We start from the raw sequence: 22,024 nt of genomic DNA, 5'->3' as shown, positions 1-22,024 counted from the left end.
TGACTTTCACTCTGGACAGGCCCAAGAGCCAGCTGAGAGCAGGGTTTCCCAAGTCGTGGCCGACATAACTGTCCTGATGATACCTGGGATGGCTTGAGCTGTCTAGGGTAGCTGTGACTTGCAGTGACCCCTGTGACTTGGCCAAGCACCTGCGAGTCGTGTTTCAGATGCTAGGAGCTGATGTCATTCCCTCAGGTGATGCCTACACTAGCGTAGATGCCATTGGCCTTGTCAAAACAGCGATGGGTAGCTCATGCATTCTGAAAGGAGCTATGCACTATCCTCTGCCCTCCTGTGCTGAATACATGGGTCTTATTTATTAAATTGGGGGGCGCATACAAAGAAATAAAAACCCTTCTGCTAGCGTGCACATGCCCACCCGTCACCAGACAGATCCATGAAGGAGACTCAAAGTATCTCTAAGTAGTAGAAATACAGTAATCGAGCAAACACTTCAGCACAAAAGGGCTCTTTGCCAGGAGCTTGCCTGACTAGGCTGACAGAATACGTAAGCTGTGCTCAAAATGTGTTCAAATAAGGAAATTTAAGGTACGATAAAGTACACATGAAAAAGCTTGTACATATTCTGGATTAATCTTTTTAAGCAGTTTAAAACAAGCAGTTGTGTCCCAGAACATCTCCCATCCCTAATGCTGCTCACAGTGTCTCCCAGATGTGCTGTGAATACAGAGGGTGAAAAGTTCTCATCTGGGTGATTCTTCACCTGGGCTGGTGGCTTTAAGTCCAGCTGTAGTGCAGGATCCTGCGTCGTGGTTGTGCTTCCCTGACCAGCCTGCAGATATGGAGTTTCTGGAGGTGCTGACCGAAGGTCTGGAGAGGGTGCTGCTGGTGCGAGGAGGAGGAAGAGAGGTCATCACCATTTACTCATGAAGTCACTCCTGCTAGTAAGCTGGGCAACCCAGAACAGCCACTTTGCTTTTTCGCCGTCAGGCATCACTGAACACGTTCTATCACGAGTGAGGATGGAAAATCTACCATATACCTTTGTAGTCTATAATTGTTACAAACTTTTTTTTCTGTTATTTAAAGCAAAGATTTAGATGTCTTTTTATTTCAAGACAATATCCAAATGGGAAAAAACGTTTTTGCTTTGGATTTTGCCGGACTGCATTGCCTTTCTCCAAGATGCATATCTTGATACCAGGAGAACTTGACGAGGTGCTCCAATCGCAGTAAAGATTGCAGAAATTCTGGGGACATTTTAGGACGTTTCCTCTTCATGGAAGAGATGCACAGACACTTTTACTTTTGTGTGATTGTTCTAAAAGTTTTTGTAATACAAGTAGGAAGTTCAGTTTATGAGCTAGTAATGCCCTTCTGAATTGCAGCAACTACAGGAAAGGTTGTTTTGATGCGATCTCTCTGCATTAGCTCTTTGCTTTAAGGTGTCATAGTAGCAAACTGGCCTTCAGCGTTGATGATGACACTGCCTTTGTTCTGTCTGCCTTTTGTACCCATAACAAGATAGATATGATTAGCTGGATCATTCTTGATCAAATCGGCATTTGTGCAAGATTGTCAGTTCTGATTGGTCTTATTTATTTTCTTATTTATTAGCTGAACGTTCTTCCCAAATAACATAAAAGACCAGGTGTTGGTAAAGCAGGAAGAGCCTGTAGGGTAAGTGTGGATCAGCTGGAGTGCATACATTATTGCTTGCACAATAGTGCATGTGGTAAGACAGCTGTGAGGCGTGAAGTCTCTGTGGGTGCAGTAGATAATTGGTCCCATCAAAGCTTTATCAAGGCATCAAGGCATTTTATTTCTACAGCTTTTATATCTGCAAATTCTTAACATTTTGTTTCACGTTTTTTTTTTGGCTCCTATTTCCAATGTACCGACCCTGAAACCCATGCAGATCACAACCACCTCCCAACCTTGAATAAAGTAAAATCTACCATCGGCAGACGTTTTCAGAGATACGGTAAATGGCGCACAGAATAACAGCAAATAAAAAATGTGAAAACATCATTATTTTCCTTTAATGGACTACAGTGATCTTTAATGGACTACAAGGTAGCATCAGCTTGATGTTTCACCCCAGTAATATGATAGCATCAAAGTGTTTCACCCCAGTAAAGCAGGTTTAATACCTTTCAGCTCCAGCTGGTACAGATTTACTGGATCACTGACCTGGCCAGGAAATTCTTCACGTTTCAGCTTTAAGTATAGTAAAAGGGAAGCGTGGCTACATTGCTACATATATAAAATACGTATAAAATTAAATTACAAATAATAAACTACTATGTCATACAAGTGCAAAATATGTCTATTCAGATAAGTTAAAAATAATATTTCCTGACTAAAAGCACCAACATTCCTAGGATCACATTCATGACACTAAAAATTTGAGGGATTCACTTCAATATTGCATCCTGCTATTACTGTTCAAAAGCTTTTGAGCCCAACTTAGAACTTAGTCATTTAAGGGCTGCACCTATTTTTGAAACCTGTAGCTAAAAGTGAAAATAAAGATCACTACTAGATAGCAGGTTGGTCATATTTACTCTCCTGTCCAAAGAGGAAGCTATTTTGTTAAGCTGTTAACACACCTGCAGGTGCACAATGAGTGACAGGCAATAACCATATTCGGAATGAACAAAAATGAAATGTTCAGGCAGTACTCCGCAGAGGTAAGGTCTGGATATGAAATCATATGCAAAGAGGCAAAGTTTTTCAGTACAAACTGGTTGAGTTATGCCATGGATAGAGAGAGCACACCGCAGACGACAGGGAGCAGAAAACTCCGAGAGAGAGGCTGTGCTCCTTTACTTAATGGCTCTGACTTAGGTGGCTGCAGAACCAAGCGACAGGAATTCCCTGCTTCAGCGAGAGAGACCTGTGTCTCGCCTGGCAGATCTTTCGTACTGGCGTCCCGGACCTGGAGACCAAAGAGACCCTTGTGAGCTTTGTTTAAAAAAACGTCCCACTGCATCTCATTTTTAATGAGGTCTGTATTTGAAAAAAAAACAGTGCAATACAACTTTTCATAGCCTTATCTGTTGGATATCTGAAATAAGGTTACTATTTAATCTTGAATTAATCTTATAGAGGACAACTATATAATGTAGTAAGATGTCTTGTTAGTTATAACTGTCATTTGTAATAATGCCTCATATTTATACAGCATCCTTCATCTTGAAGGACTGCAAGTTGCTTTATATGGGGGGGGTCTGTTTCATCCATCTCTGACGTACAGCCCACACCTGGGTGACAGCAGATCGGGGGGAGATGTGAAAAATGGCTCCGCTGGCAGGATCAAGCGGAAACTAGGGAGGCCAGACTGAGCGAACCTAGTGTGGAACTTAGTCAGGAGCTCACTCTTTTCCCAAAACCTGGGAAGGATCTGCCCCATAAACACTATTGATAATTCAATTCAATTTATTTTTATATAGCGCCTTTCACAACAAGGTTGCCCCAAGGCTAATCCCAAACATTTGCTCCTTGAGCTCCTCTTTTCATATTTGTCCAGTAGAAAGGTGCTCCTCTGTCACATTGTTAGTACATTTAAGAGCTTTGAGTTGTTGTTATTATTATTATTATTATTATTATTATTATTATTATTATTATTAAAAGTATGAAATGATTTAGTTAATCAGGTCCCAGTAACCTGCGCTACGAGGCTGCCATTGTTTTCTCCTTAAAATCAGTACTCACTCGCTCCACCTCCTCAAACACCCGCAGGAAGTTGTCCCGGAGGACACCGGACAGCTCCTCCTCAGACCAGCCTCTCCGCAGGAGCTCCTCGATCAGGGCGGGATATTTGGATACATCCTCGAGACCCACAGGAAACCTGAAACGATAAGCAGCCCTTGAATGGCCTAACGCATGTGCATTAGAAAAGAGTCTGTCTTCCAGCTGAAGCCCGGACTTTCTTCCTGTGCACAGATGACTAGTTTTTATTCCAATCCCTAAAAAATAAGATTCGAAAAGAGTTTTCGAACGCAACACTGCTCAACTTCATCGCAGTGCTGCTAGAATTTGTTTGTGCAGCCTTTAGCCAGAAGTCTATACATACATCTGTGCTCCATCGTAGTCTCCTCCAATTCCTAGTACTTCCACGCCGGCCACTTTCCTGATGTGGTCAAAATGATCTGCGACAGACAAGGCAGGGGTAAGCCAAAGATAAGTGGGTGAGCACTGCACAGCAAAGTGCTCAAAAACAATTCCAAAAGAGCAGTTAGAACCACGAGAGCAAAGATGGGGGAAAAAATGACAGAAGAACTGAGTTTTCTCCCCTGTTTTCACACCAAGCCCAGTACGGACAACATTTCTGACCTGCTACGATGGAGATGTTGCCTCTCTTTCCACAGGCCACAAAGCCACTGTACATGTTCACCATTACCAGGCTTCGCCGTTCTTTCTGATCAGGAAGACAAAATTAACAACCAACACGCATTAGAGGGATACCACGTACAAGCTCCGGATGTGTCAGGAGTAAAGAAGGACCCCTTGTCGTGTCAGGCTGCCTCCCTTTTATAAAAACTCTACTGCATGGCTGCATGATTGTTTCACTGTACTTGGGATATCTACAGTGACTATTTTAAATTCTTACAGCATAGAGTTAGACCATTATAGGTTGCTCTACAGACCCTAATTAGCAACAGCTCTGGACTCGTTTATTTAAGATATTATTTGATACTCCAAACACTGTGCCGTAAGCGTGTGAATTGTTGAGATCTGGACCACTCCCGTTGAAGTTACCCCTGCTATCAGAGCACCTTTTTCATGCCCCACTGTCCCTGCCCCAGCCTGTGGGCAGAAAGGCAGTGTAGCCTCCACTCTCCTTTTCAAAGAGAAATAGAGCAATTGATGCTGTGGGTGACTTTAAAGATGCAATACCACGACACGATTAGTGAAAACCAACTTTCCTTGCACTGACTTCTGTTTTAATGGGCTTTTGAAGAGCACAAGATCCTGGCTTAACAGGGGATGCATCTGCCCCTCCTGCACAGGCTCCTGGGAGGATGTGAGGATGGGGGTTTTAACAAGCTCCCCCCCCGCTGTCCTGAGCACCTTATGGCTTACCACCAGCTGCAGCAGGTCGTCGGGCAGGTTCCTGGTGCTGTTGCAGAGGGCGAAGGCAGAGGAGTGGCTGAAGATGACAGGTGCCCGGGACACCAGCAGCACCGCCCTGGCCGTCTCCCAGGAGCTGTGGGACAAGTCCACCAGCATGCCCAGCCGGTTCATCTCCTTCACCACCTCCTGCAGCAGAGGCACACGTAGCACCTGTGCGTCAGCGTCGACTTTTAAAACCACCCATTATTTCTTCGGCACACGCTGCAACCGTGACTTTTCCGGAGTGTGCATCTGTCATGACCCGGTTTTGGATTCTAGTTCAGCAGCAGCATCATCATCATCATCATCAGTAAGAGCCCTGCCACAGGTGCTGATCCAACAACAGTGGGAGGGGAGCCAATTTATATCCATTTCATAAAAAAAGCGTATTGCACACTTTTGCAAAATCACAGAAGTGTCATCTTTACCTTACCTTCCCAAAGGCTGTGAGGCTGTTGTTCGTTCTCTGATAATGACTGTATTTCTTAGAGGATGACTCTGCCCTAAACAAATCAGAAATAAAAAGAGATTGATGAGCACCACAACGCGGGGGACTCCAACACTATGAAACGTGATGGGTTGAATGCTACACACCTGCCAGTGTCTGTAATATCTCATACCTTTCCTTCAGTCTGTGGCTGAGCTATCCTACAGGCCTGAGGCAAGCAAGAGGTCAGGGTGCTTTTCTTAAAGCCAAGATAATATAGTAGGACACCTTGCCGGATAGAAGAGGAAATGGGGAAACGTCTTTTCTTACTAGGGTGTCCCCATACCAACAGCAGGAAGCCAAGTGAATCCAAATAAAAACACATACAAATTTGCATAACACTGTTGGAAACAGGGGGACTGCACACTGCAGCTGGTCTTGGTGTGGACCAACAGCTGGCAGGAAGCCCGCAGTGTTTGTATTAGCAATGCATGCCATGATATTCCACTGCTGCAGTATCACAGCTGCCATCTTTACAGTGCCAGCCGAGTTCTTCCTGGCATGAGTATGCCAGGCTTCTTCCTGGTGGCAGCATGAGCTACAGGTGACAGGAGGGCTGTTGTGAGGGGCTGGCTTACCAAGGCGTGTTGCAGTTGTGGGTCAGAGCCATGGAGCGAACTCCCAGCTCGTAGAACATGCGCAAGGCCGCCAGGCTGCTGTCGATCGAGTGTCCTCCTTCGATGCTGATCAGGCAGGCGATCTTCTCTGTGTTCCTGATGCCTGAAACGGCACCTTTGGAGGGTGATCTACTGGGAGAGCGATGTGGGAAAGCTACTCTGTTGTGGATGATGCCTCTGAGTCATTGGTGAAGCAAACATGGAAAAACAAACAGGCTCCCCTCTTGCTATCTGTTACTGGCCCTGCTCAAATTGCTACAATAATAAATAAATCCTTCGGTTTTCTTTTCCAAAACATCCCAAAGCTCTTCATAAGTAGCAGCAGCAGCCATTACAGCTCAGAAGTCCTGGCCATATTGTCTTCATATTCCATAAAATTATAAACATTTAATTTTAACTAGAGATTTATTTCAATTTATTTTTTTAACCCCATAATCAACTCTCACTGTATTCCTTGAGCAACCTCACTTTTTGACTGTAGGGAACGAGTTTAAACAGTCATGATATCAACTTATGACTTTCATAATAGTCACCAGAAGCCAACTTATACCAAGCTTTTCTGGCTTTCTCCTGGCATCTGAGATGCCACATGGAGATGTGCCTTGCAAGACATGGCTTTTCCTGGGGCTTGTATCTTTGTTTCTCAAAGCTTCTCCCTCCCCAAGATGGCGGTGCGCAGATCACAGGTGGTTTGACAGGACACCAGCAATCACTGGAGTGGGATCGGCTGCGCATCCTGCTCCAGACAGGATAAACGGAGCGCAGATCAAGGAGGCGGTGATGACCAGGAGCAGTCTGAGGACAAACTCTGCCAGGTTGCCCCAGCCAGGCTGAATCTAACACCTGGCTGAAGGATGTTTATGTTTACCAGCTGGAAAACCACTTTGTCGGCCGCAGTGACAGTGGCTTACATTCCCAGCTACCAGCCAGAAGAGCAGCATTTCTGCTATAGTTTAAATCGGTGATTGACTATTTCTCTCCAGCTCTGGCTGAAGAGCAGCTCTGCTGCTAACTACTACTACTGTTACGGTTACTAACTAAACTACTGTTTATTTTGTTCAGAGTCCTCCTGGAAGAAGCTTTTCTGACCCATGTTACCCCTTTATTCTTTCCCCAGAGTCTTGCTGGAAGAGTCCTATTTGTGGCCTTATTAACATTTACTACAAACCTTATTTTCACCTTAAATCTTTAGTGCAGGGTGTGTCTCTGCTCGGGTCCCGCCTTGAACCTGTACCCCTGCTGTGGGCATCACACATTCTGCTGGAACAAACCCTGCCTGGCCCCTCTTTTATTACACGCGTAAATGAGACCGCCTCATTTACACCGTGTAACGCAACAGCTGTAGTTTTAAAGAGGCACTGGTGTGCTGCCCCGCTGCCAGTGAAAAGAGTTCTTGGAAAAATGTTCTGTATGACATGGTTCAGTGGCTTTCCGGGAAAGAGCTGGTTGACAAACAGCTCTGGAGTTCCAGCATGAACCCACTGTCACGGGTTCATAACCCTGTCTGGTTCAAGAGGTGCACACCCTTCAGCCCAGCTTGCAAGAATAGGGCTGTGCTTCAATTTTTTTAGTTCAGGCTCATTCATCTCATTTCCCTGCTGCAAGTTTTTTTTTAAATGTTTTTCTTGGCCAGCTGCACCGCTGGGGCTGCCTTCAGGACCAGTCTGGTGTTTCCAGAGAGGGAGAGCACAGACTAACGCTGACTGCTCACATCTTTGTGCTGTGAAGTGCAGCAATCAAACACGCCAATCTTAAAATGTCTTGGTGCGGGGTCAGTACCATTCCAACCCATGGTGGACATATCTAAAACGACAGCTTGGTCACAGGGGTGGAGGACTTTCCCATTTTCCCACTGGGACGTGGGGAGCCCCACTCACTGTGGGGCAGAAAATACTGATCTTCTGAAGCAGCAATCAGCAGATCCAGAAATATATATTTTTTTGTCTGGAATTGCTAGAGAACTGCAAAGCCTTGGAAAGTAATTTTGCAGCAGGAAATGAGTGTGCAAGTTCACGTAACACAGATCTGATATCAGACATGCCCAACACAGACACTAAGCTGTGCCTGGGGCCTGGGTTTCAGCCCTTTCTTCTGAAGAGGCAGTTAGGAAGAACCTCATTGAACAGACAGTGGGGCTCTTTTAAATATGAATCATCTAGCGCAGACATGAGTAGTCATGTGGACTACGGCCTACGTGATGTTAAAGAAGGTATGCCTTCTTTAAAGAAGATCATCTCAACAGATGATACTGCAGCTCTGTGCTGTTACTGCAGTTATTGCCCCGCCCCGACCTCCGTATTTGCATATCGCAGGGACTGAAATCTCCAAATTAAGCGGAAAAAAAGAAATAAATCATCTTTAGACAGCGTGGATCACCTAAGCAATTTCAGAAGAGCACAGCAGAACTTGTGCAGAGGGAAACACATTCCTGATCCAGCTATCATATCCTAGTTGGTCCGAGTGGTCCTGAGTGGTCCGGCCCATGTGCTTGGCTCCAGTCCAGTAAGCCAGCACTGTCTACAACAGCAGTGATAAAGGGCAATCCTTCAGCAGAGATTCTCAGCCCCTTTAAATGAAAATGTTAAATGGATCCAGTTACGCCAACAACTAGACCAGTGAAGCAGTTCGGCTGTGAGGAAAGCTTGACGAGACTGCAGACGCCAAGTCAAGCCGCGTGACTGAAGTGGACCAGCGTGGCTCTTCACCTGCGGAGGAGGTGACCAGCTCCAGCTCCTCGTACTCGCTGCACAGGCGCCGAATGACGTCGATCTGCTCCAGCGTCAGCCTGACTGCATCCTTCCCCTGTGCCGTGCACATCACGTAGGCCGAGAACACCTGTCAACAGCGCGCAGGTGAGACGCTGGGGCTTATAGACCAGCTGATCAAGACCTGACCCCTACAGAGCTCAGAACTGAGGACACCCTAAAGGTCATGTCTGGGGTCGTGTCTCTGCTGCCTTTCATGAGCCACCTGTCACAACATCACCTGGCTCCCTGGAAGAGCACTGTGTCGTTTGGGTTTTGCACCAGCTGAGCTCTTAATCACAGGCCAATTGATCTGGTGCATGTTTGTAAAATTTGCCTCCAGTTCTTTAAGGCTCCGATGAGATTTGTAATTGGTTTCAACCCTGTATTACTATCTGAGTTTTACAACTGCCCTCCTTCAGATATACTGCCTGGAATGTAACCTGCTGGATTTCAATGAAGATCTGCATTTTAACGCTTTGTTAGATACAGATTAGCTAAATAAAAAATACATTTTGTAACTCTGTTTGATGGCATTAAGCAGCCTGCTTTATTTTTCTCAGCCTTTTACCCTTCCAGTTTCTGCACCACAATGGAACAGTCCAACGGTTTGTCAACATAGACATGATACAGCAGTCAGGAGACTGGTAAACTGACTGAAATAGTTCAGCCTTGTTTGCAAAACTGCTTGTGTGGTAACTATTACTGAAGGAGATGCACAAGTCCTGTACTTAACCTTCAGCAAGTTTGGGGAAGCTGATTGGTTACCTGTGCTCCAATATGACCAAGGTTCATCCGATGTATGTCTGTAGCAGTCTGGTTAACATGATGCAGGTCGGTTTTGCTGAGTTGGTTGTCATAAAAAATTCTTAACTGCAGCGCAAGATCGTTGTGCCTACGGAAAGCAGGGGAGGAAGTACAAAATGTGAGGTGAAAGCAGGACTCCACAGAAAGACACCGCTTGCCTGGGGTTACTGCACAGGGATTGCAGACAAGAGTGGCACAAACATACAGAAGGCCTCTGAATTTAAAAAACACGAGAAACAGCACCAACACAAGATGGTCATTCTTCCCATCTAGCCTGTTCATTGAATGCTCTTCCAAACATTTATTTCTTCAATGACACAGAGGTATCGGTTTTAAAATAACATGGTACGGTAGCTTGTTCCATACTCCTACAACCCTTTGCATAAATGGGTGCCCTGCTACTCTTAGCTTTAAAACCTCTCTCCCATAGTTTCTATCTGTGTCCTCTGGTTCGTGTTTCACTGTGGATGATAGATAAGTCTGCTGGCTCAGTGCTTTTAAAGGATTTTTAATTCTTGGATCTGTCCAAGACTAAAGTAATACAGGTCTTATCGCATGCCAGAGTAGGGCATTCCTTTAAGCCTGGGAATGTTAAGTAGTGGCTCTGGACAGACTCCAAAACAGCCATATCATTTTTGCAACATAATTATGAGAGTGTACACAATGTTCTAAATGAGCTCTGCCTAGTGCACTGTACAATCTTAACATGACGTCCCCTGATTTAAAATCAACACCTAAGTATATATCCTAACACTGTGTTTTCTGTATTGCGCTTTGCTTCTTCCCAGGGTCTGGAATTGGGGTCTCCAATCTTGCTCCTGGTGGGCTGATGTTTTTGCAGGTTGTCTAGGTCTCGTTAAAGTAGCAACATCTTAAAGACGTGGTAAAAGCTGTTAAGTTGGATTAATGAAGGCAGTATGGTGTTGATTAAGCTCATTAAGAGCTGAGCTGGTAAGAAAATCCATAGATACAGTGATCCTCCAGGACCAGCATTGGACAAACCTGGTTTAGAATGATGAACATGTTAGTGTTTTCGAATATTTTGCCCCAGATTTACACAGCACAGAAACCTCAAGAAATATCTTTAATGTCAATTACAGATGTGCTGGAGTAAGTCGTGCCTTCCTTATGCCCTGGGCTGTTTATAAAACAATTATTCTTTTACGTAATGTCTTCGAGAACTGGAACAGCAAGGGTCTTGTTTTCCATAAGTAAAGAGGAAATTACATCTGTAAACTACTGTGATTTTTTTTGGGTTTATGCTTAATTAGGCTGCTCTTTGTTCTGTCCCCTTTTGATGGACACGTGTTAACTTTGTCTGAATATTTGTTTTGAATTTATAAACACATGGAAGACTGAGGCTCCCTTGTTGGTGGGGGCACTGTGTCACCACCAGTCTGTTTCGATCAGAATCCTCATCAAGCGCTGTGAAGTTGTTGTGCACAAGAAGATGTGCAGAAGAAAATCTCACCTGCACCTTCTCATATTACTGATGCATGTACGGAAGTGTGCATGCACGCAGACAAATAACAGAGACACGCACAGGACAGCATTCGGAAGAAAACATACATGAGCAGTACTGCTGAATAAAGCAAAAAACAACACGTCTTGCACTTATCCTCTACTGGAACCTAGAACATAATTAAAAGTTCATTTTGTTTTATGTGATTCAGAAATAAAACCTAACATACATACTTATTTGAAAAAAAAGTACCCATTAGATGAGATAGCCTGGTAAAAAAATAAGAGTGATCCACAAACACTTGCCCGTCAATGAGACGTTTCCGAGACATGAGGTCCAGGGACTTCTGTCGAAGGCTGGTTTCTGAAGACACTGTGCAGACCAGAATAAGAAACAGCAGCATCACAGGAATTTGCCAGCGACGGGGAGCCACATACACAGACCGGGAGGATGGCCGGAAGATCATATCCTTCAAAAAATGAAGTCGGAAGTTAGCCAAGAGGGCCGTGCGAAGCCGTTAGGAATCACTCTGCCTGCTAGAGAACAACATGAGTGACAGCGGGGCTTCTGTTCAAAGCGCGCTGTGCACCATTGGAAGGGCTAAGACAATGCCTCCTGAGAAAAAAGAGATGAATCATGCTGTGTGTTGAGATCTCTCCTGGGCCAGCCCTAGTGGGAAGGAAATGAACAGAACCACAACACAAGGCAGCAGTCCACTGGTCCCATTATCTCACAAGATAGGGGTGGACTCCGTCAGCTCCAGTCATTATTAACCGTACAGATTCGTTCAAGATGGATTATAAACATATATTGGGGAACTGATATGCTTTCTTTCTGGTTGCTTTTCTAACAGTCCTAGGCGCCTGCATGCCCTCGAGACGGCTGGAACCCGTGTTCAGTAGCCGCGTCAACGGTGAGTTTAACCCACGAGAGTTTCATGGCTCCCTTATAGATCCTCAGCACTCCAGAAACACCCACAGAAAAGATATTGGATGAGGACCACCCTCAGACACACTCTTCAGAGTCTCGAACGCTTTACGAAAACAACGTCCAAGAATATTTTGCACGGAATACACAGCAGAAATAACAGCGGAATACAACACGAACACCTATCACACTTCATCAAGGCTAGTAATAAGGTTTTCTTCATAGAATTTTAGGAGTTCATAGGAACTCAATTTATCAATCCGTTCACTGATCTACTGAAAATACTAATTATTTTAATTCTTCATTTTGATTAACGAATTCTACGTTGTCGTATGCATAAAAGCTTTTTATATACTGTATATGTAACAGCTGTCAAATGTATATAAAGACATTAAATTAAGTAAAATTGAGACTCCTATGAAAAATATAAAAAGAAAACTTAAAACTGTCTTTTATCCCCCAACAAATCTGCACTTTAGCTTGGCAAAAGTCACGTCATTCAAACATCCTAGAAAATTAGTAATTACAGAGCGCAGTACTGCTGATACCTTGTTTATAAACGATGGAGCTCCGTTCTAATCCGGCGTATCTCACGGTCGCTGCGGAAAGGCAACTTCTCGGCTGCATGAACATTTCAGCAGTCTCCACCCACGACGCGATAAGACCCGGTCTGGAAAAACTTATTTTACAGCTCCACTGTTAACGTGAGAAGGCCTGAGCTCCCGGGGCACAGTCGCAGTACAGCAGCGCATTTAGTCGCTTTTCAACCACAGCGATCTTGTTCTTTCGCTTTTGCCGCCCCCTGGCGGGCAGTAAACAAACATTGACTGATCAAAAAATGTTGATAACCTCCAAATCGAACGATCTCCTCGCTTTCTCTTTTATTTCTAAAACCTATTACGTTTTTAACAGTCTTGTTTATTGTTCAGGTTTCTGGGAATTCACTTACTAACAGTCTGACCTGGTCCCTTCACACAGATGAAGTAATCACAAGAGCACAGTCATCCCATACCACTCACATCTTTCTACAGATGCACTATAGCAGCAATTCTCACTGGGTGCGTAACAGTTTGGTTTGGCAATTGCTCAGCTCATGACCGTAAAAGCCACCCAAGCTGGTGGAGACAGCTGAGACCTTTACTGGTACAGAACTCCCTTCCATCCAGGCCATCTTCAGCACACGTTGCCTCAGAACGGCGAACAGTGTAACCCAAGACTGACACCCTGGGGATGTACTCTTCTCTTTTCTTCCTTCCGGCAGAAGATTTAGGAGTATGAAAGCCTAAGCCTAAACCTGAACTGAATAAGGTATTTTGAATTGAATTTAATTGAATCTATATGCCGGGTAAAATTATAGCTGCTGCCATGTTCCTGTCTCTAAGAATAGTGGTGTCATATGTCATTTTCTATGTCGATGTTATGTCATCTGTCATGTGAGGAAATGCTAGTAAGCATTTCATTGCATTTGGGTACATATGACAATGAACTTGAACAGGGAATTAAGAAATAGTAGAGGTATGAGTTATTTAGCCAAGTCATTGCTGAACGCCATATATCACCATAACAGTGGTATGGAGATTAATAATAATTGCTTACACTTATATAGTGCTTTTGGACACACCAATCAAAGCACTTTACAGGTAATGGGGACTCTCCTCCACCACCACAAATGTGCAACCCCACCTGGATGATGCGACGGCAGCCATAGTGTGCCAGAAAGCTCCCCACACACCATCTCTCAGTGGGGAGGAAAGCAGAGTAATGAAGCCAATTCATAGATAGGGATTATTAGGAGGCCATGACTGGTAAGGGTCAATGGGAAATTTGGCCGGGATGCCGGGGTTACACCCCTACTCTTTTCCAGAAACACCCTGGGATTTGTTAATGACCATCAGGACTTTGGTTTTATGTTTAATTCAAAGGACGGTGCCTTTTTACCGTATAGTGTCATTATAATGGGGCATTAGAACCCACACAGAGCACAGTCTGTGAGCACCCCCTACTGGCCCCACTAATACCTCTTCCAGCAGCAGATGTAGGAGGTCTCCCATCCAGGTACTGGCCTGGCTCACACCTGCTGAGCTTCAATGGGCTGCCAGTTGTGAGTTGCAGGGTGATATGGCTGCTGGATTAGCAATACAGCTGCACAGTACTAGGGTCCAGTTTTTGATTCTGGACTGAAACACCTTCTGTGTGGAGTCTGCATGTTCTCCCCCAGCCACATGTGTTAATAAGTGTCAATATTTTGTTTGGGTGTCCAGCACTGACCTGGTGTCCCAACATTGCTGTGATCCTGCCTTGGGCCTGATACTAACAGGATAGGCTCTGAGCTGTTACCTGAGAGTGGCTAGATGATCATTGATGGTTTACAAGCAGTTAGCTCAGGATAATGTAGAATGGTGAGGCAAGGCTTAACCAAAGGCCTATGCCCAAAATCTCTTCAACCACTGCAGCCTGACAAATCTCCACCAGCTTCAAATGCTTACCTTTACAATTCATGAATACTGACCACATTCTCTCAAGGTCCTGCAAGGTTGTTTCTGCTCTACGAGAGTAACAGAATGGTGACTGCAGTCCTAGAGCTTCACCTTGTATTTTTTTTAATTGAAATAGAACAGCTTACACAGTTCTGATTGAGATGTGAAAGGTATTAAATCAAATTTAATTTTTGTTGCAACCTGCTTGGGTGAGGGAATTGTTACGGATTCAGCCAGTGAAACCGAAACCAAGTAGTGAACCCACTTGCGGGAGCCGATAGAGACAAGTCATGATCCAAATACCGTAGCCGAAGGAGAGAGCCGAGAGTCCAGGGGAAGCCAGTGATCCAAACAGGGAGAGAGTAGCCAATGCCAGACCGTAATCCAAAACCGTAGACGAAGGAGAGAGCCGAGAGTCCAGGGGAAGCCAGAGAACCAAACTAGGAGAAAGCAACCGAAGCCGAGCTGTAATCCAAAAGACGTAGTAAAAGGGGATAAACCAAAGTCGGAACCAGAACAGTACGAGGAGGTAGAAGGCGTAGCGCAACTAAGTAGCTCGAAAGGAAAACCAATACTGAGTGAGGGGGTAGGGAAAGACTAGTGCTTGAATACCAGATGAGACAGAGGTGTGGTGGTGAAAGCGTACACTGATAGGTGGACTAATGAACTAAGGCTACACCTTCTTCTGCCTCTTTCGTTGCCAAGAGGCAGGGATCGTAACAGGAATGACCTAAGCTCATGGCCAAGGTCATCCAAACCCCCTTAGAACAAGGTGGGCGTACATAATGCCAGTGCAGAACTCTGTACTGCTCAGTTTCTGAAGCAGATGAACTGATCACAGATTGCAATGGAAAGATAGAAGCACCTTAATAAAATTCCAACAGGAGATGAATGCCCTGATCATATGAACGACAGGGATCTTCAAGGAAAATATGAAGACGGATTTCTGAATTCTGCAGTGGACTCTCAGGGGAAGAGGAGTACAGATCTGATTTACTGTTTGAGAGACAAATCAACTGGCCTTCGCCCTCCATGCTCCTATCAAAGAGCTTAAACCCCAGGAGAATTGTTGCCAAACCTAAACATTAAACAAAACGTTGCAGCCACTGCAGCAGGGGAGAGCTACAGAATGCACGTTTTCAGCCATTTATATTCCAGAAAAATGACATTTCTCTCAGGGTAGATAAGAGAATGAGGTAATAGTCAGTAATAATTCAATAATTCTCTCTGACCTCAGTCTCTGAATAATGTTTTGATACCTGATTCTTGCTATCTGGCTTCTCACAGTTTTTCCTTTATTCTTTCTCACGTTAGTTATTCATTTATTCCACACAGTCCAGTTAAACCCTGTGACTGCACTACCTGCATGAAACTCTTAACCCTTCCCTCCCAATCAAAACAAATTGCAATAGCCCTTTCCCCAGGAGCCATTGAAGGTTTCTGGGTCATGAAAGGAGGAGAACAGTGATCAAACTCCACCAGAGAGGGAACAATTGCAATGGCTTGTTTTCCACTTTGCAGGAAAGGGAGAGACATGACTAACAAGGGAATAAGAAGGGGTAGCAATTGCAACCCGATTCAAGGTAGGCAAAATATGTGTTAATGCAGTCACGTTTCTCCCAGGGTAGAGAAGCACTGGGCTTGGGGAAACTGAGACAAATAGATGCACACATCAGAGAAGAACCACAGCTGGGAAAGGGGCTGTTCACCCCTGTTAAAACAGAGGAGCAGGAGAATTTATGAGGCTGTTGACACTTAGCAGAGCAGTCCTGAAGTCAGACAAAAGGAGGAACAGAAAAGGGGACGATCGAGAACCGTCTGCTAATTCCTTCCCTAGATGGGCAAACGGGACCAGCCGGAGATCACGGGCCTGACGGGACCACCTGAAGGGTGGCACGGCCTGGAGAGAGAGGGAGAGAGAGACATGGGGCAGCAGCCCACTGTTCTGGGGGCGAGTCCGCTCTGAAGAGAGCAGCCGAGAAGGGAGGACAGATCCGGCTCCGAACGAACCGCCTTCCGAAACAGAGTGGAGCCGGTCAGGAGGGTCAGGACGAGGACATCCTGAGGAGGAGGGGGCTTTGGCTCGTGTGCGATCCCTGGAGAATGTGGGGTGCAGGAGAGATGAGACGGGGAGTGAAGGACAGGAACGAAGCAAGCAGAGGGCCAGCGGCAGGGTGGCTGGATGTCGGAGACAGCACGAAGCCTGGAACCCGCACCGGGCGAAGGGGCAGGCCCTGAAAAGGAGTGGGGGGGAGGCAGACCCTGCAGAACCATAAAGGATCAGAGGAATCAAACAGGCTGGTGGTCAGCAACGAAGGGCACAGTTCTGCACCGAAACCCGGAGCCACTTCTTTACTGCAGGGTTGTGGGAATCAGGAACAAGCTGCCCAGCAGCCCTGCTGTTGAAACAGATGCTCAAGCTTCTGTCCAGACACAGCTGGATGAGATCCTGTGGTCAATTTACTGAGAACTAAAAATTGGGCTTGACAAGCCCACTGGCCTCGTTTCACTTGTAACCTTTATGTTCTCGAGTGCGTCGCTGCAGAATATGAAGCCACCTGGGAAAAGTGGTAAGAAACCTAAACCACTTGAGCAGAAGTGCCAGGGGTCCGGGTGTCCTCTTCCCAGAATTTTGGTTAAAAATATTTCCGGTCCCCAGCACAGTAAGGACTTTGTTCGGATCTGTGCCTCCCTGATGCTACTTTCCACACCCAAAATGACCAGGCTTATTTCAAACGATTTTAGACATATCAAATTTGATATAGCAGTCATCAGCCCTCCATCTTTAGGGAAGAAAATGACCACAGGTTATTAAACTTGAGCATTTTGAGCACAGGGCTGATGCTAACAGGGCACAGACCCCTTGTGTTCCCAAGGAGGAAGGGAACTGGGTATCCAGTTAAACTACCTGCCTATCGGAAAAACGGCTCAGCTGTTTCTCTCCACAAAGTTTAGGACTGACTGAGAGACTGCAAATAACATTCACACTTCCTGGCCCTTGACAATGCGAGGCTGCATCAGTAACTCAGAAGACAAGAGGGGATTCCTTCCAGCCTCTGGGGACAGCGGTTCTGGCAGCCTTGGGCTTTGGAAAAGCAGGGTATCAAAAAGAATTTTAAAAAGATATATTAAAAACGCCCAATGCAATTTTAAGTTTTATTATAAAAAAGAGCAGATTTTCTCATAACAAGAAAAAAATGCTGAACTGAGATTGGCCAATTATGAAAACAATTTAGCTCCGTGAACCTGCCCCCATACAAACGGCACAACCGATTAAACCCACTGCACACGGTAGCGCTGCGTTTGTGCCGCTCTGTCGTGTTGAAAGTAACGTTTGTGCCGCTTTTATCCCGGAGATATAACGCCTTATTTCTTCGGTGGTGTGACGTCACTCTGCCCCCTAATACGGCGCAGGAGAACCGAACCGGTCAGATTCGTTACTGCTGCGTTTGTGCCGGTTTGTGCTGATGAGAGCAGCTTCCCGGCTGCTTTCGTACCCGAGATTTTAGCGCCCTCTCTTTCGGGTAGTCAAGCAACCATGTACGACTACTAATCCCGTCTGGGAAATTCAAGCACTCCGTTACCGGATGCGAGGGTAAGTGTCTGCGATTTTGTTTCTTTGTTTGCCCGGTGGGGGGCAGTTGATTTTGCAACTCAAATTCTCTGCTTTTGTGTGAACAGGAAAATTACGTTCGTCTCCAGCATCATACAGTAATCACAAGAGTTGCGGGTTTAGCCTTAAAAGGCGAACATTAGCAAACAGTCGCATGTTCTTGAAAAATATTTAACTAGCACGTCTTAATACTTTGTAGATGTGTCAATATTTTCTAAATCTGAAGAAGTAATCAGTTTCTCATTGTTTCCATTTTAAATCAAGCGACGTTTAAAGATTCGACCCGTCTTTCTAGTATTTAAAAATACTAGACTTAGTTAACTTCCTGTATTACAAGATCGTTATTTACCTATTTTATGCAAAGTAAATTCGGAATCGTGAAAAAGAACCAGGAAATTGTTTTTAAGGGGCACTATGTACCAAATTAATGCCCCAACACATATGTAAAACCACATTTGAAACTCTTGCTGTCTCACACATGCAGACCTCGGATATATTTGAAAATATTTTTATGTTCCCACCCCAAAAAGTAACATATATCTAAGTTTTTTTAAATGTCTTTGCCTTAAAAAAATACGTTTTGTATTGATGGAGTAAACTTATTGAAACTCAAGTTGAACATTTACGATTTGTTTCCAATTCATTTGAATTCAAAATTCTTTATTCATCCCCAGGGATTCAGATCACGAACAGTAAAAGGTTACGAATCAGCGTCAAACTTGCGCCACAGTGTTTCAGACTTCCCGTCTTCTAAATTTGAAGATCAAGCAGTAACAATTAAACTGTTAGCGGTTGATAGTCTCACCTGTGATTACTGTACGTCACTCATGGACGGTGGTTCCTCAAGACTTTTTACTGTATAACCTGTGTATACAGTGTATAACACGATTAATGAATTAATGTACATCTCTCTCTTAGAGATGACAATTTTGAATAAACATAATGCTCCTAAATACCTGTCGCACACTGCTTTATTTAACAGTATATTAAAAAATAGCTTATCTAATAGTAATGATAAGGAGCGATGTGATGCTCGCATGATTGTTATGACATCCTTATCACTATTATGTGATTAAAAATGTAGATCTTTAATCTGAAGGATTATTGGAACCTTGTCAAACGCCCATGAAAATACATCATATCGTGACACCTACTGATATATAGGAATTAAAGGGATACTCTGTACAGACTCCAGCTGGGGTATAAAACATTTAGATTTAATCGTTCTTGTAGTTCTTTTCTTTAAAAAGTTGTCTTTAGAATAATTTCAAACATTCTGTTTAAAGAAATAAAAAACATCCACATTTTAACCTCTCAGATTTCGTGTCTGACACATAATATACAGGCTCCCCAAACTCTACTGCAAATGTCGGTGCTTTATTTTTCACTGTCATTCGAAAGGATAAACAAGTCATGTCCAGATGCACAAAACGCTAGAAAAGCGCTTTACAAAGGCGTCTTAGAAGCTTTATTGCTCGAAAAGCGAGCAAACAGGGGGAACCGCCTCGTCTCGGGACCGTGACTTGGCTTTAGACTGAATAAGAGATGCTCATGCCCGGTGTTTTCCATGGCCGGCCTGGTGGCTCCGCGGGCTGAACCATCGGACACGTCTAAAGTTTAGAAAAGCAGATCGACTCCCGCTGAGTGCCGTGAGTTACAGACGAGCCCCGAGCCTCCCCGTCAGTCTGAGATCCAAGCCCCGGGTTCGGCTCTCGGGCTGGCGGGGTGAGTTTGTGGAGGTGGCTGTTCTCTACCACGCCGGCCGTTTTGGGGGGCTCCATTTTCGGGGCCCTTCAAAACAGGGGAAGATGGGGGGTTTAAGTCCTTTGTAAATGAATAGTTCTGAATTCTAAAAAGCAGCCCCCTTATACCACTGAGACACCTGCAGGACAGGTAGGGCACTAGCAGTGCAAGAGAGGTGCAGTCCTAACTAGGGGCGACAGGGGTCTCTCAGCAGCACATTTCTCTTGATTCAATCAACCGGCCGCAAGCTAAACCATACCGGCAGACAGCTTCACAGGGGAATGCCACTGTATCAGGGTGTCTGAAAATCCTTAGCGGTTGTATTCTTTATGTATGATTCGGTGAGTTAAAGTTTCTATTTATCTTCAGTAACATCCGTGTTGAACCCTTGTAGCGGAATCCACAGCTGTCATTCAGGAGCCGAGCCCGCCTCCAGAGTGACCTTCCTCAGCGGACACGCCCCGTCCACCTGTTCCACAGGTGCGCCCGGCAAGATGGCGGCGGGGAGAGGTTCTGCGGCGTTAGGTGCGTGTGCGTTTTATTTCTAATTTTCTTGTTTTAAGTGCAAAAAAAAATCAAATGTCACTTTCAGAAAAGCTAGACAAAAATGTGTTCTTGTATCTGCTTTTGTTATTGCATTTGTTTCGGTTTAATTTGTGTTTTAGGACGCCGAAATGTGTGTTCTGTCCGTTTGAGCGTGCTCTCGAAGTCTTAATTAGTACGTTTTTTAAGATATGGTTCCTCTAGGTCTGTTTCCTTTATCGATAAAACGCTGTAGTTTACCTTCAAACATTTGCTTTATAAAGTCAGCAGCTGTGTAAACTCGTTTGTTGTTGTTTTTTTACTTCTCCAAGTTAAAAAAAGATTTCAAGAACGGGCCGCCAGTTATATTCCTACTTTCCGTTGTACTATGTATATCTTTGTAACTCGACAGGGAAACGTGTATTTTCAGCATTTTAACACCAGAACAGGTTTATACTAACTATTTAACTTATTTTCGTTTCGTTGTGCTTTTGTTGAACAGAAACTCTGAGGCGCTGGTTCTTTTATTCACATGGTGACTCCAAAATGATAAGATATTGAAAAATATATTATAAACTAATTCGTTTGTTGTTGTTTTTTACGTCTCCAGGCGACAAAAATATTTCAAGAACGGGCCTCCAGTTATGAAAATAGTTTCCAAGGTAAGTTATATTCCTACCTTCTATTGTACTATTTAAATGTGTAACTCGACAGTGAAAATGTGTATTTCCAGCATTTTAACACCAGAACAATTTATACTAACTATATATACATACTATATATTTCGTTCCGTTGTGCTTTTGTTGAACAGAAACTCGAAGGCGCTGGTTCTTTTATGGTTCTTTTATTCGCCTGTTGAATCCATTGGGTAAAGAGATAACACGAACACATTTTAACGATGAATTTCTACGTGGCTGAACCTATTTTCGAAATTCTGGGGTATTGAAACTGGGATTAATATGTGATTTCTCCTGAAGTTTCCTGTTGGTTTATTGAATTTGAGCGTGTTTTTATATTTCTTTATTCAGGCAGCTTATTTAAAAACGTTAATAGACTTCAGAACGTCAAGTGAATCGATTCAGCAAATCCGATATCTTGTTAATTTGATCCTTTTTCTTTTGCCTTCAGTTCTGCGGCTCCTGATCCTCAGCGCTCCGGCGATCTCCTCTCCAGCAACTCGTCGTGCTTTGGCAAGTTATTCTTGACAAGTGTGCTTCTCCTTCAAGTTCATTTTTGAAACCAGCGGCTTGATCTGTAATGTTTTCGACTCAATGATGTATCTTGACCTTAATGTAGTTAAGTTCTTGACCAGCTTGTTTCTTGTTGACTGCTGCTACTGTATGTGCTGTGCATTCTGCAATAAAAGCTCTTGATTTTATTTCCTGCATTGTCTTGTATTTTTTCAAATCATGCGAAGGGTTGTTTTGCACTTTGCGCCACGAGCCGCAAGGGGGCACCCTGTCGCATTTTGACTTGAAAATTGCGGGGGCTACCCCCTTTTTTAGTGTCTCCAAATTTTCCCGCCTTTTTAGATAGTCTCTGGGGG

At 44.4% G+C, this 22,024-nt stretch overlaps 2 protein-coding genes and 1 long non-coding RNA gene across 7 annotated transcripts in view; 2 read left to right on the top strand and 1 right to left on the bottom strand.

The window, feature by feature from the left end:
• The window catches only part of slc12a4 (solute carrier family 12 member 4), a 36,295-nt gene extending 34,289 nt beyond the window's left edge, over positions 1 to 2,006 (top strand). For all 3 annotated transcript variants that reach the window (XM_088614080.1, XM_088614079.1, XM_088614081.1), the window contains one exon: positions 800 to 2,006. In XM_088614080.1, coding sequence (XP_088470206.1) covers positions 800 to 891 — 92 coding nt within the window. In that variant the 3' untranslated portion in view covers positions 892 to 2,006. The remainder of the gene's footprint in view (positions 1 to 799) is intronic.
• On the bottom strand, positions 1,980 to 12,812 carry dpep2 (dipeptidase 2). Its single transcript, XM_088614082.1, has 11 exons — positions 12,672 to 12,812; positions 11,502 to 11,665; positions 9,696 to 9,822; positions 8,889 to 9,018; positions 6,145 to 6,286; positions 5,513 to 5,582; positions 5,050 to 5,226; positions 4,300 to 4,384; positions 4,040 to 4,115; positions 3,679 to 3,814; positions 1,980 to 2,902 (listed from the first exon to the last, which is right to left on the bottom strand). Exons 2-11 carry the CDS (start codon positions 11,660 to 11,662, stop codon positions 2,717 to 2,719), a joined length of 1,290 nt encoding a protein of 429 aa, XP_088470208.1. The 5' UTR covers positions 11,663 to 11,665; positions 12,672 to 12,812; the 3' UTR covers positions 1,980 to 2,716.
• LOC148644591 (uncharacterized) lies at positions 11,662 to 21,857 on the top strand. 3 transcript variants are annotated; one of them, XR_015928717.1, is made up of 4 exons: positions 11,662 to 12,109; positions 20,351 to 20,481; positions 21,089 to 21,140; positions 21,607 to 21,857. It is a non-coding gene; the product is annotated as an uncharacterized LOC148644591 (long non-coding RNA). The 3 variants fall into 3 exon arrangements; XR_015928718.1 differs by lacking the exon at positions 11,662 to 12,109 and adding an exon at positions 13,292 to 13,431; XR_015928716.1 differs by lacking the exon at positions 11,662 to 12,109 and adding an exon at positions 15,216 to 18,195.
• The last annotated feature ends 167 nt before the right edge of the window (positions 21,858 to 22,024 follow it).

Source organism: Lepisosteus platostomus, chromosome 20 (assembly GCF_059453375.1).
Source record: "Lepisosteus platostomus isolate fLepPlt1 chromosome 20, fLepPlt1.hap1, whole genome shotgun sequence".
Taxonomy (NCBI): Eukaryota; Metazoa; Chordata; class Actinopteri; order Semionotiformes; family Lepisosteidae; genus Lepisosteus; species Lepisosteus platostomus.
Note: the sequence above shows the minus strand (reverse complement) of the source record. Positions and strands in the feature narration are given on the sequence as shown.

What these genes read in the sequence shown, in the direction of transcription:
- dpep2 (XM_088614082.1), bottom strand. Translation starts at nt 11,662, where the DNA reads ATGATCTTCCGGCCATCCTCCCGGTCTGTGTATGTGGCTCCCCGTCGC. An exon ending in CACAACTGCAACACGCCTTG is followed by an intron (nt 5,583 to 6,144) that starts GTAAGCCAGCCC and finishes TGATTTGTTTAG; the next exon opens with GGCAGAGTCATCCTCTAAGA. An exon ending in TGTTTGAGGAGGTGGAGCGA is followed by an intron (nt 2,903 to 3,678) that starts GTGAGTACTGAT and finishes TTTGGTCTCCAG; the next exon opens with GTCCGGGACGCCAGTACGAA.